At 38.3% G+C, this 13,918-nt stretch overlaps 1 protein-coding gene across 6 annotated transcripts in view; it reads right to left on the reverse strand.

The window, feature by feature from the left end:
* LOC119652303 (neuronal acetylcholine receptor subunit alpha-7) overlaps nucleotides 1-13,918 on the reverse strand; it is a 171,467-nt gene that overhangs the window by 12,628 nt on the left and 144,921 nt on the right. For all 6 annotated transcript variants that reach the window (XM_038056312.1, XM_038056310.1, XM_038056311.1 and 3 more), the window contains one exon: nucleotides 6,693-6,802. In XM_038056312.1, coding sequence (XP_037912240.1) covers nucleotides 6,693-6,802 — 110 coding nt within the window. The remainder of the gene's footprint in view (nucleotides 1-6,692; nucleotides 6,803-13,918) is intronic.

Raw genomic sequence — 13,918 nt, forward strand, 5'->3', positions numbered from 1 at the left:
GATCCCAAGTCCAACTCCAAGAACACTTCTCTTCTCCCTTTCGACAGTGTGAAAAGGAAATGTATCTGCCGTGAGTTACGCAGAAAAGACATTCCGGAGAAGCTAACAGCTGTTATCAGAGTGACATATGGTAGCGTAAAATGCCAAGTTTGGTTTGAACATCGAAGTCGATGGTAAACGACCAAAAGGCAGGCCGAAACAACGGTGGCTTGATACGCTAGATGGGGATTTAAAAGCCTCAAGATTGCACCCAGTTCAGGCATTCGATAGAGCCGAATGGCGAAGCCGATCACGACGACCCGACCCCGCTTGTGAACGGGACAAAGGCTGAAGAAAAAGAAGATATGGCAGCGTAAAATGTCACGTTCTGCATCGAGCTAAAATCTCAGATGAATTTAAGGTTCAATGCGGAGTCTGGCAAACGATGAATTTGGCCGGCGCACTGGTCTCCTACCAGTAGGCGATGTGATCTGAAAGTGGAAGTAGCAGTGAATAGGTCACACGTTAAGAAGGGTCTACAATTGCATTGCTTGTCACACCATACAGTAGGATCCACTGTCCCAAGATGGCCGACGAGTCGGTTGCTCAAGAGCGCCTTCGAGGAGGGGGTGCCTCGAGAAGCGCATTTCAGGTAAACGTCAGCGATGGTGCGTAGGTATGGTTGACGCGCTATACCCAACCAGATACATATATATTTCTTCACAACATGATTGACATGTTTAAGATATCACATCAGTCTGATTAATTTTTACGAAACCAAGGTCGCCTTACTTCCTTTTCCTGCTAGCTCCCCTGTCAAATTCACTTTTTTCCATTTCCATATTTATTGGTCAGGAGATGTGGTGGTACGGATGGGAGCTCATAGGACGTGCCAGATCAGCATCTTAGGCAAGAAGAGCATCGTGGTTGAACTTCTTTCCTCTATGGCGATGAATGGGACATGACTTTCATGGGTCAACGCGCGTTGTCATTTTAGTGATTTTTCGTGGTTTTTTTAAAAAAATGAAAATTCTCTGACTGATTTGGTTATAGGATTTCTGACAGCCGTCACCATATGCTAATGAACTATTTGTGCCAGAAATTTCGCACCTGATCAGAACAAAACATTTCCAGTGCTTATATGTGTAGTTCCTCGAATTCTATTTTTGGTAACTTCCGCAAATTTAGTACAAATTGTAGCGGAGTGACAAATTCTTCCACAGTTTAGACAAAGGTATAACGAATTCAGAGAAAAGGAGCGAAGTTTGAAGTCACTAGTTTTGGTTTGAAATGTTGCTAACAGTGGTAGATAGTATGGTTGTTGAAAAGGCCAGGAAATACTGAAGGAATAACAGAAAGTCCGCAAATATATTAAGATTTTTTTGTGGAATATCAGTAGCTAAGCAGAATTCACAAAGGAAATAAAAGTAGAGTATAAAATGGGGGTCGAAAAAAACGGAAAAAATTGGCAAATATTTTGAAAACTTTAAACACATATAACTAATCAAAGTTTAGCGGAAGGGCGAAATTTGTGATCAGTTGCTTTTGGAGGAGGAGGGGCCTGTGGTACATAGATAGTCTAAAGAAGGAAAATTGAAAAGAAAATCGAAAAATATGCCAAAAAATTGTATTTTTTTTTGGAAAATTATAAGTTGAACTAAACCAATTAAGGAGTACTAGAAGTAGATCTGACGAAAAGGTTTAAATGTCGGTATGCCTGTAAATTTTTAAAATTTAGCAAAAATTTGGGACATCCGCAGTATCGTATATGCCATCCATGGTTCCGAGTGCTGCCCGACTGCCAAAGACAATGAACGGCGTCCCGTCGTGATGGAGACAAAAATTTTACTTTGGACGAGTGATGTTACACACCATGATCACATCGGAAATGAGAACATCCGCAATAGCTATGAGGCTGCATCGATATGAACTCGTAATATTTCTAAGAGATTAGATATTGTCTGCTATTTGTAGTCTAGCCTAAAATTGATAAACCAGTAGCTTCCTCCAAAATACAATTTTTTTTATGAGTGTAGATATATATTTCGGGAGCAACTTACCCCCTTCATCAGTGGAAAGCTATTTCTGCAAATACTGATGAAGGGTGTAAGTTGCTCCCGAAATATGTTATATATCTACACTGACAAATAAAAGTTAGTAGTTAGGAGGAAGCTACTGGTCTATTAACTCGTAATACCCGCTTACGAGAACTAACTTCCTAAAATTGGTTTGTGCATTAAAGTCGACGGTAAATGGCGAAAAGGCCGATAGAAACAACGATGGCGTGATTTGCGAGACTCTCAAACTTATAACTTTCGCAGTCCATCAAGTCAAATGGATCCCCTTTTCTGGACGACAGAACGGTTAAAAAATATGAATAAGATTGGCAGGGTCGTACAGATGGAATCCGGCTTTAGGGCAAAAATTATACAGTCAATCCGGACATGCTAAATCATCGAGATTTGAGACCCATGAGAAAACTTTGCGTTCAAAGAGGAAAGGATATAGGCAAACGCCATTTATTCGCATTGTGCAGGATCCAATAGTTTAAGGGAGTGAGCACAGTTCAAGTATTGGTAGTGGAAGGGTTTTACTCAGGGAGATCCTGTAGTGGCCGCGGCTTCGTGACGGGAGAGGAATTTCATTTGCCTTTTTTCTGGATTAATTTGATCAAATAATGCTGTGGCGCGGCAGGATTCGCAAAGAAGTCTAGTGCAAATTGCACAATGCATTTTATGGTGTGTAACTGCCTTAAATTTGCTGCATGTTACGCACTATTGAACGCATTCGGGCGAATTGATCGTGATAAAGGGGAACGATGTGCCGTATCCGTCAACATACTGCGTATGTGACAACATCAACTATAAAAGTCCAAGGCGATGTTAGCGGCAACCGGGACCGGTTCATGGGGACAGCTGATTAACGGCCAGCGAAATGCCAACTGGATTTGCGATGGGTGGATGGGATGCTGGGTGAAAGTTCAAAAGAATGGTTTGGCTCAATTGTTCGCGAGTGCATATAATTCTATTTTAATTGACGCGTTGTGAATTTATTAGAGTGAAAGTTGAGAAGGGGCTCGCGATGGATAAACAAAGAGGGTCGAAAAGGAGAAGATGAGGGGATTGTAATTTTCTTTGTTCAAAGTTTAGCTAGCTGGCAAATTTCGAGAAAGTTGAGGTACGTGAGATTCGAACACAGCGCGAAAAGTATGAATTCTGGTATTAAATTAGTGTTCGTTTCGAAAAGAAGAATTGAGGATTTCGACAGTCTGGCGCAGGATTGCTTGTTGTCCGTTAAACAGTTCGTCTTCGAGGATATAAAATATTCTTTTTTCTTTTAGCGAAAAGGAGTGAAAAGTTGTCCGCAGGCAAGGCTACAGTAGTATTGACCTGAGATATTTAAATCGCTCAGTTCTGGGCAGGTCACTGCCGCTGACAGAACTGAGCGATCTAAATATTTCCAGCCAATGCTATCATCCAATGGAGAGTTGCTTTATGCTCTTCACATAGAGAAACACAAAACCTTTTGTACCTGAAGCGTCAAGCTTCCGGTTTCCCGACTTGTTTATTTCTAATTTTAATATTATTATTGTTTCTTAATTATTTATCATTTTTTTGCTAGTATTTTAATTCTTTTCCTTTAATTCTTTTATAATTTATTGTTTTAATTTTATTATTTTTATTTATTCTTTTTTCTTTCCGATATGAATTTATGCTCCTTTATAATCTTGTCTGATCCATGGGTTTAAAATATGCCTGTAGCGATGAATCGTGATTGAGTTTCTATGATTTGGCGACTTCTTTCTTTTCTCTTCCTCCTTGACGCTGCAAAACTCATAGGGACATCTTCCTGAGGATGTCGAGGAAGGGAGGGAACCTCATGGTCCGCGCCTCATTGAAAATCTAAGGCAGAGGAAACAATGATTGCAGCTGTGATCCGTCGTGGATTTCCCCCCTCGATCACAAGACTTGGTTCCGGAGACTCACGGCTCCACGCGTGCGGTCGGGCTGTTTTTTTATTTTCCAAGTTTAGCTCGCGGTCTGGTTTCGTTCTGGAATTCCCTTGTTCGTTGGGTTATTATTAGATTCGCTGTGGATCCACGCATCGGGATGGGTAGGCAATGCGAATTGTAGGGTATGCCGAGCCTGGCAGCATGGTCCCCTATGGGGTAGCGCCCCGTGCAGATCACCCTAATCTTGAATGCATTTGCATGCGTCTGGCACAGGAACTCTTGTGATCGGGCTATGTTATAAGCGGGTCCAATACTCTTTGACTTGGCACAGCTGGTAAGCCTTCCCCCTTTAAGGCCCGTGGCTGCTAAGTGCGACTATATCCACCGAAGGGCTGCCAAGAGTAGAGCCCTGCTTGATTAAGCCGTCAGCGCACTCATTGCCCTCTATGTTCCTATGCCCGGGAACCCAGAGGAGGGTGACTTGAGGGTGCCGCCCCTTCTGTTCAATTCGTTTCTGCACTGATCCACCAGCCTGGCGGATGTCATCGCTGAGTGCAAGGCTTTGATAGCCACTTTGCTGTCGGTCAGAATTGCTCTGTTACGCTTGGGGCCCGGATCACGTTCCAGCCATCGACAGAGCAGAGCTTGGAATACACTGACAAAACCTGGGAGGCCATATGACTCGGATACACTGTGTGTATTCGAGAAAACCCCTACGCCGACACCACAGACCATCTTTGATCCATCGGTAAAAAATACTGTGTCATAACCTTGTGACACGCCGCCGGTCTTCCACTTTGCCCTGGTTGGAACGAGTCCATAGTAAAGTTTCTCGTCAAATTTAGCTTGTGTGTGGCATAGTCTGTGCGAATGTGCAGATTTCCCGAGGTACTTTGTCTAGGATGTTATCGGGCTACGGACTTCGCTGCCGAGTATCCGGCCTCACGACCTCTGACGGCACTGTATTAAATGTGGGGGTCTAGGGGGGAGGTTATGTAGGAGCATCTGCCGGGCAGCACTGCAGAGCCCTGATAGCACCTGCACATGTGGTTCTTTGAATCCTTTTAAGCTTCATCCTATTGATTTTTTTGCGCACAGCCTGTCACCATACAATAGAGCCGTACGTTTGGATTGGACGTACTCCAGCGGTGTACATCCAGAGAACCATCTTCGGCCGGAGACCCCATTTTTTTGCAAAGGTTTTCTTGCAGCCATAAGAAGCTATGAAGGCCTTCTTAACCCTTAGTTCTATGTTCAATCTCCAATTTAGTTTTGGATCCAGGATTATAATCAGATATTTTACATTGAAGGAGACCACTTTTTGTTCAATCAGCCGTGGTAGGTGGAATTCAGGTATCCTTGTCTTGGTGGTGAATAGCATCAGTTCCGTTTTGGTTGGGTTTATGGTGAGTCCGAATCTTGTGGCCCACAGGCACACCTTTCGCAACGCTCCTTCCATGCTGTTGCTCATAAGGGACGGAAATATCCCTGACACTAATATCACCATGTCGTCGGGATACGCCACTATCTTCACCCGCAGCTCTCCAACATTTGTAAAATTTCGTCCATTACTAATAACCAGAGCACTGGAGAGATCATCCTGGAGCGTGCCTTTTGTCACAGCTCTGGTCAAGTGGTTGCCTCCCAGATCCGACTGGATTATCCTAGTACTAAGCGCGGACGTAATATTGGTCAAGACCTCGTTGATGACGTTGGTATTAATGTTGTTGAAAGGTCCCTCTGTATCCAAGAATGCATCTATTGTATACTGCTTGTACTGCAGTAATCGCTCAACGGTGCTAATTAGCTCATGGAGAGCGGTTTCTGTGGATTTTTCTTTGAGGTGGGCATGCTGGGATTTAGAGAAAGGCATTCTCTCCATAATGGATCTTAAGTGGATGTCCAGGACGCGCTCTGAGGTCTTCAGCACAAAAGAGGCGAGGCTGATTGGTTGAAAGTCCTTCGTGGACTTAGGACCGCACCTGCCCGCTTTCGGTATGAAAACTACTCGTGCGTGTCTCCAGGACTGTGGTACGTATCCTAAAGAGATGCAGATCAGGGAAATTTCAACAAGTCACGGCACAACCCTTTCCTGCTGATTCTGTAGCATGACTAGCATTAGGCCATCTGGCCCCGGAGATTTATATGCGCAGAAGTACAGCTGGGGTGCTCGCAAACCATCCCTCCGGTATAGACACGTTGCTTTTGTAAAAATGACACGTGAGGGATTGAAGTGCTCAAAAGACCCCCCCCCCCCCTTCATTTCCGAGTTTGGCTAGCACAGAGGCATGCAGGAGCGTGTACAACGAGCGGTTTGATGGAGCGTCAGTATTTGCGGGCGGACCTTCATGGCCACTTAGCCAATTTCTTTTAGGTTCCCTCTAGGTCGTCTTCGGCCAGGCAGGATGGTCGTTTGACCATCTAAGTAGCAGAGTTCATTACAGATTCAGAATCGATTATTGATGTGTTGCCAACTCTGAAAGCCTGACCTAGTTGCCAAATTAGACGTCCCTCTTTTAACCAAACCATCCAAACCGAGTTTGGATTCGGTTGTTGAAATAATTTCACTCCCTTATACCTATGTCAATGGTCACTTCAGTGGAGGAAGGTGACCAAAGGCAACATCAGGAAGGTTTCTAATCACCTGGAAGCAGGCAACTGATTCACTTGATTGATTTTGGGACTTGATCCTTAACGTGAATTACGAAAGTCTCCAATAGCTATTTATATCTATGTTAAACATATATTCATTGAAACTTACCCAAGGAGGCATCTCATGAATATCGGCGGTTCGATGATGATAATTTAATACAACTACAGTCAGCACAACTGATGAGGCCACCATAAACATAATGCAATTGAAATATGTACCTAAATTCGTTGCCAGAAAGATGAGGAAAAAAAAAATATTTCTTTTATTAGAAAAATTATTCATATTCGCTAAAAAAATAGATTACTATATACCTAATATGTGATTAATAATTTCAAGTTATAAATACAAACAAAACACAAAATTATAAAATTATTGATATGAGTACAAATACATATATTTTTTTTCTCCTTTAGTCAAAAGATTAGTGTACTTGTATGAGTTACAAAGAAACAGAAGATAGAAAACAAGATATCATGCAACTAAGTTCTAAACTATGACTAATTGAACGTAATTAGATAGTACTAGCAGAAAATTGCACTTATAGTTTTGATGTAGTATTTTTTTTCTATAAGAGCAATTATTTATGAATTTGCAATGCATTTTTCATGCTTTTAGGCTGTTTTTATAAACATTTGTTTTTTTTTTTTGGTTCAAATTTTTACATAATTTTTAATTGTTTTTAATGCTAAAAATAAGTAAGATAGAATCATGCCTTTTTTCTTCCACTAAATACTTGCTTGCAAACTAATGACTTTTCTCTGGTTTAAACTAATTTTGCTTTAGCATATTGAAAGTTGAGCCCTTTTCAAAGTTTCTTTCAGTGAAAATATTTGATTAGTTTGATTTAACTTGAAGTGATTTTCGCATTTGCTTGAAAGCCATTTTCCATTTTTTTTTTAAAGAAAAGTATACATTTTTTCTTGAACAAAGTAAACGTAACAGAAAGATAAATAGTGATAATTGCGATCATGTTGATATATGGGTGACAAAGTTTATTTTAAAGAATTTCTACATTTTACATCAGAAATAATCAATTAGATTGAAATTTATTTTATATCAGTTGAAACTATTTTAATGATTTGGTTTTTATATATTGATTATTTCGTAATGTGCTGAACAAAAATGTAAACGAATTGAAAGGAAATTGCATAAATGCAAAAACAGCATTAGAGAAATATTTTATTAGAACGTTTTAAAAGTATGTAAGAATGTATATTTAAAATAATAGAAGTTACTCATTTTAATTCTCATTAGAATATTTATCATCAAAAGTACAGAAAAGAAATAGAAATAGAAAAATGAAATAAATGAAAAACGAAAAATTAATCACATTTACCAATACATTGAGAAGAGGCAGACATCCAAATCCAAAACTGGGAGGCATTCAACATAACACATTCCATATTAAGAGAAGATATTTTTTATTAAGGACTTTTCATTATTATCATTTCATTATTTAATAAATATATTTTATTTAATGTTTTAATTTTAAAATATTTTATTTATTAATTTATCACATACTCTCTATATGAAATATAGTCTATACATCATCATCAGTTTTACTCTGTAATTTATTTAACCATCATCAATTAACTTATTCCTTTTTAATGATCTTCGTATTTAAATATCATTTTTGATTATAAATAAAAATTAGTACCAAAACTTAAGTATTACTCTCTACCCATACATCTAGGAAAAGAAAATATGGAAAATATAATGATAATGAGAATTTTGAGTAAATACAGCAGTCTTGCAATGAAAATCTAATTGAAGAAATGAAAAGGTTACGAAAAAAGTGCAATTTGTATTCATTGAAAAATTTAGATTAAAATCAGGATTTTTAGTTAAAATATAAACGAAAATATAATGTGTTTTGTCATGTATTTTGCTATACTTTTTTGCTTAGTATAGTTTTTTCTTTTAACCTGGTTCTTATTAAGGGCACATTAATCTAAAGTCTTTATCTTTATAATCAAAATTAAATGGTCAAAAAAGGAATGCTCTTTAGTTTTTAGAAAATGAGGAGCGTAAATAACACCTAATATTTTTTTTTGCTTTGACTTGCAATTTAAATGTTTCATTTTCGGTTAATTCGCAAACACATTTACTTTATGTAGGAAACGAGAATGCTACTATTTCATACATGCATTTATTTTCAGTGTCCTTGAAAATCTTTATGTTTGTTTCTTTTTACGAATCAGCTTTTCAGGTACATAAAATAAATATAAGGCTGCATATCAAAATAATAAATAATCAAGTTGAACAGGTGAAATCAAAGGAAATAATTGGTTTAAATCAAAACATGTTGATATGATAGGGAAAAATAAGAATATCTTAATTTTGGAACTTTATCTAAAGGAGTGTTATATTGAGAGGGGATTAGTCTTTTAATGAAACACAGCAATACTTTGGCATTATGCTCTGTTTTTTTTTTTTCAAATTTAAAAGAAAAATAATTTAGATTTTAAGCTTTCTTTTGTCAACATAAGACTAGTTAAATGAAGCAACGTTTAGTTAAGGAATTCAGCCGGTTTTAAATGGTTTTTCGAAGTATTTTCAACTGTAATGTTAATTTTCTATTTCTAAATTAAAATGATTTTAATATTTTCAGTATATGGTTTTTAAAATCAATATCGCAATGCTATTTAGAAAGAGTCTTAAATAAATTCTTTCATCAAATCTTTTAATTTGTATTTAAACTGTTTAGAGATATCTATTTTATTTAATAAAGATCTTATTCATAAATACGCCTTTGATACTTGGAGAAAAGAGGAAATTTATTGGAATGGTATTCACTTTAGTTTGTTTTAATTTTTAATGGACGAGCTGTATTTCTATTTGATTGATGAAATTGGTGCAGATGAAAAAGACTATTCTATGAATGTATGTGAAAATGAGAATATGATGAAATTAGAGATAAATTAAAGGCAATTGATAGGCTTAGATTGATACGACGGTTTTTATAGAGATGAATGAATGAATAAGAATAACTTAAAAATTTGAAAATCTAATTCGATACTTTAAAATTACTATTGGTATTTATTGTCAGAAAATAGTTTTATTTCTTTTCAGGTACTTTCAATTCAACCTAATTTATTATAATTATGTAGTTATTATCTTCTAATTTTGATACGAATTTTTATGGTTTATAAAAATAACAATTTATGATTAGGCTAGTTGGGATAGTTAATTATGTTAACTGTTATTATTTTAAGGTAATAAATTTCGTTCCATCCATTTAGTGATTGTTTCCTATCGAAAGTTTATTTTTGGTATTATTGAATCAGATTTTTCAAGCAATTGGAGTTTGATGAAAATTATAACTACATATTTTTCTTAAGCTTCTTTCACCGGAATTCATCGTTTTGATATATAAGTAGAAATCCTACTCCTGATTTTTGTTCCAAACGCTAGGCACTATGGCTCGACGCGCCTGTGTTGGTATCTATGGTTTCGATGTACTATTTGAGGATTTTTTGAATAAACCAAGCAATATTATTAAAATTGATATTCGAAAATTGGAATAGCCAAACTACGAAGAGCAGCGCTTGAATTCAAGCATATGAATTAGCAATGTCTCTGAATGATCTGATTAAAGCAGTCAGAGAGGGTGTTTTTGAATGATCTGAATAATGTTGTTATCAGAAAGGGGAACCTTCTGCGTAAGGAATTATAAGCTAATTAATTTTTAGATAATATTGCTCGACAATTCGCAATTTGAAGCCATTTATTCTTAAGCTGGTGATCTAAGGCTTTTTAGTATTTGTGAATGTCATACGAGATTCAATGTCATTCAGGATAATTTAAATGGAAATAGTTCTTCCTTCAGTATCTTGATGATATACGAGGTTAGACAATTAAGTAATGAGACTGATTTTATTAAAAAAATGTCAGCCGATGACAGGACCAAAAAAAGAGGGAGTAAGTTGCTTCCCATTTGGTCCGGTGCAGCATTAAGTTGAGGCGGATTTAGGACCCCACAATTCTCAAAAAAAACTGATTTTATTGCCGCGCTTGTGGCAGACCTGCAACCTTCAAATTCCCTTCCCCTTCCGCGGCATCCCTCACCTCTCCATTGATATATTTACTATCACTGTAGATTGTTTAGCTCGCCTGTTGTGTCGTATTGAGTAGACGTGTGTTGGTGGTGCTCGTCACGAAAATGGAGAAACGTAATCTAGAGCAACGCGTCGCGATAAAATTTTGCGCCAGATTGGGCGAAACAGCTTTGTAAAAGTTCATGGGGATAGTACTCTTAGTCGTGCCCAGGTGTTTCGGTGGCATAAAGAGTTTAAGGAGGGGCGTGAAAGCGTGGAAGACGAGGCGCGGAATAGGAGACCAGTCGAGGTGCGGACTGACGCGGATGCGCGCCCTAATCCGTGAAGATCGGAATTTAGCAGATCGAATGTTGGCCTCGGAACTGGGTATGAACCGTGAAATAGTCAGACAAATTTTAATAGGCGATTTCGGGATGAAAATATTGCGCGCGAAGATGGTTCCAAAGAAACCTTTCTGAGGAGCAAAAGCAGCATCGAATGACCTTCGCAGAAGACTATTTGGAACAAGTGGAAAACGAACCCGCGCTGCTTGATCGAGTTATTACAGGTGATAAGAGCTGTTTTTTCCAATATGACCGGGAAACCAAACGCCAAAGCTCACAATGGTTGTCTCCGCACACCTCCCACCCGAAAAAAGCTCGCATGAGGAAGTCGCGGGTGAAAACGATGATTATTACCTTTCTTGATAGCCGTGGAATCGTCCACAAAGAATTTGTTCCACTGAGGCAAAACGTAAATCAAGTCTATTATCGCCAAGTACTCGAAAGATTGCGAAAACGAGTCAAACGTGGAAGACAAGGCGCGGAGTGGGAGGCCAGTCGAGTTGCGGACTGATGCGAATGTGCACCCTAATCCGTGAAGATCGGCGTTTAGCAGTTCGAATTTTGGCCTCGGAACTGGGTATGAACCGTGAAACAGTCAGACAAATTTTAATAGACGATTTCGGGATGAAAAAGTTTTGCGTGAAGATGGTTTCAAAGAACCTTTCTGAGGGGCAAAAGCAGCATCATATGACCTTCGCAGAAGACTGTTTGGAACAAGTGGAAAACGATCCCACGCTGCTTTATCGACTTATTACAGGTGACGGCTGATTTTTCCAATATGACCCGGAAACCAAACGCCAAAGCTCACAATGGTTGCCTCCGCACGCCCCCCTCCCCCAAAAAAGGCTGGCATGAGTAAGTTGAGGGTGAAAACGATGATTATTAACTTTTTTGATAGCCGTTGAATAGTCCACAAAGAATTTGTACCACAGGGGCAAACCGCAAATCAAGTCCACTATCGCCAAGTACTCGAAAGATTGTGAAAATGAGTCATGAGTCAAACGTGGAAGACGAGGCGCGGAGTAGGAGACCAGTCGAAGTGCGGGTTGACGCGAATGTGCACCCTAATCCGTGAAGATCGGCGTTTGGCAGTTCGAATGTTGGTCTCGGAACTGAGTATGAACCGTAAAATTGTCAGACAAATTTCAGCAGGCAATTTTGAGATGAAAAAGTTGTGCGCGAAGATGGTTCCAAAGAACCTTTCTGAGGGGCAATGACCGTCGCAGAAGACTGTTTGGAACAAGTGGAAAACGATCCCACGCTGCTTGCTCGAGTTATTACAGGCGATGAGAGCTGGTTTTTCCAATACGACGGCGAAGCTCATAATGGTTGTCTCCGCACACCCCCCACCCGAAAAAAGCTCGCATGAGCAAGTTGAAGGTGAAAACGATGATTATTACCTTTTTGGATAGCCGTGGAATCGTCCACAAAGAACTTGTTCCACATAAACCGTAAATCGAGTCTACTATCGCCAAATTCTCGAAAGATTGCGAAAACGAGTCAACAGAGTACGCCCAGAAATTGCTCGTAACTCGATCCTTCATCACGATAACGCACCGTGCCACACCGCCTTCAGTGTGTCCTAGTTTTTAGCCTCTAAAGGGATCGTCGTGTTGCAACAGCCCCCTCATTCGCCCGATATGCCACCCAGTGGTTTTTTTTTGTCCCCTAGGACAAAATCGGTGGTCAAAGGGACCCATTTCGAGTCGACTACCGAAATCCAAGCGGCCGTGACGAGGGTACTCGGGGACATCCCAGTCGAAGCGTTCCAGAAATGTTACGAAGAGTGGAAAACGCGCTGGAATCGCTGTATAGTTGCCCAAGGGGACTACCATGAGGGGGATGGCAGAGTTGTAGAATAATTTTTAAATATATGGTTTTTATGTAATCAGTCTCATTACTTAATTGTCTAACCTCGTACACCGCTTTAATCTCTTAGTTTTTTTTTGTAGAGGTTGCTAGAGAGAACTTAAATGGAAAACTGCACAATAGAATTGTGCAGAGAAGAAGAGGCTTCATTATTTCTGATAAAAATAATTTTTTGGTTGTTTTTTAAAGGTAATCTCTTACCTAAATAAGTACTAATTTTGATTCATCCATAATTTTTTAATTTAAATTTTGTTTTACCCTTTGGCAAATTAGTTTTATTTTTATATAATTCATTCGACGAAAAACTACTGGAATTGAATTTATATTAAATCATATACAAGTTATTTATATCTTTTTTCATACCTATTTTCAAAGAGAGCTTACTTCTAAGTTTGAAATTATAAAGTAAAAATAGTAAAAATAATAACTGAAAACGTGGAATTCAAGCAGCACAAACTTTTATAGTCTAGGGTTTTTAGCTTTTATAGTATGGTTTGATCTAATAATAGCGTTACTTGTTTTTGTTATTGCACATGCTTGAGGTAGTAGCTCTTAGTTTTTCCCGAACCTAGTTCCGATTTATTTATTTGACGATGTTAAATAATTTCTTCTTATAGAAGGTAAGCTGAAAATTACTTAAATTTTGAGGTCCTTAGTTAATGGTTTTTAATGGATGCCCTAATTCAATTAAATTGGGTGTTATTCCAAGTCGAAGTTTGGAATGAAATTTGTAGTTTTTTTTCCAATTGTGAGAATTAAAAGAGTTCATTAAAGTGGTGAATGTTGGCACTTTACTTCATGACCAACAAATACAATTTCTACCTCACGCCCAACAATCATAATTCCTTTTTTCAATTTATTGACGACGAAATCAATTCCTTATGATGTTAAGACAATTCTTGCAAGTTTGGTAAAATGCTTTCTGATACAACTTTTAAGTAACTTCAATTAGAAAATAGAATGGATTTCCAGAAAGTATCTTTGGGATTTGGCCCTGAAGTTTTGTATTTATAACCAAATTTGTAAATTATACTGCATAATAAGGCTTCATGCATTATTTGGTTTTGAAAATATAAAATTTCAA

Source organism: Hermetia illucens, chromosome 3 (assembly GCF_905115235.1).
Source record: "Hermetia illucens chromosome 3, iHerIll2.2.curated.20191125, whole genome shotgun sequence".
In the NCBI taxonomy this organism is placed as follows: domain Eukaryota; kingdom Metazoa; phylum Arthropoda; class Insecta; order Diptera; family Stratiomyidae; genus Hermetia; species Hermetia illucens.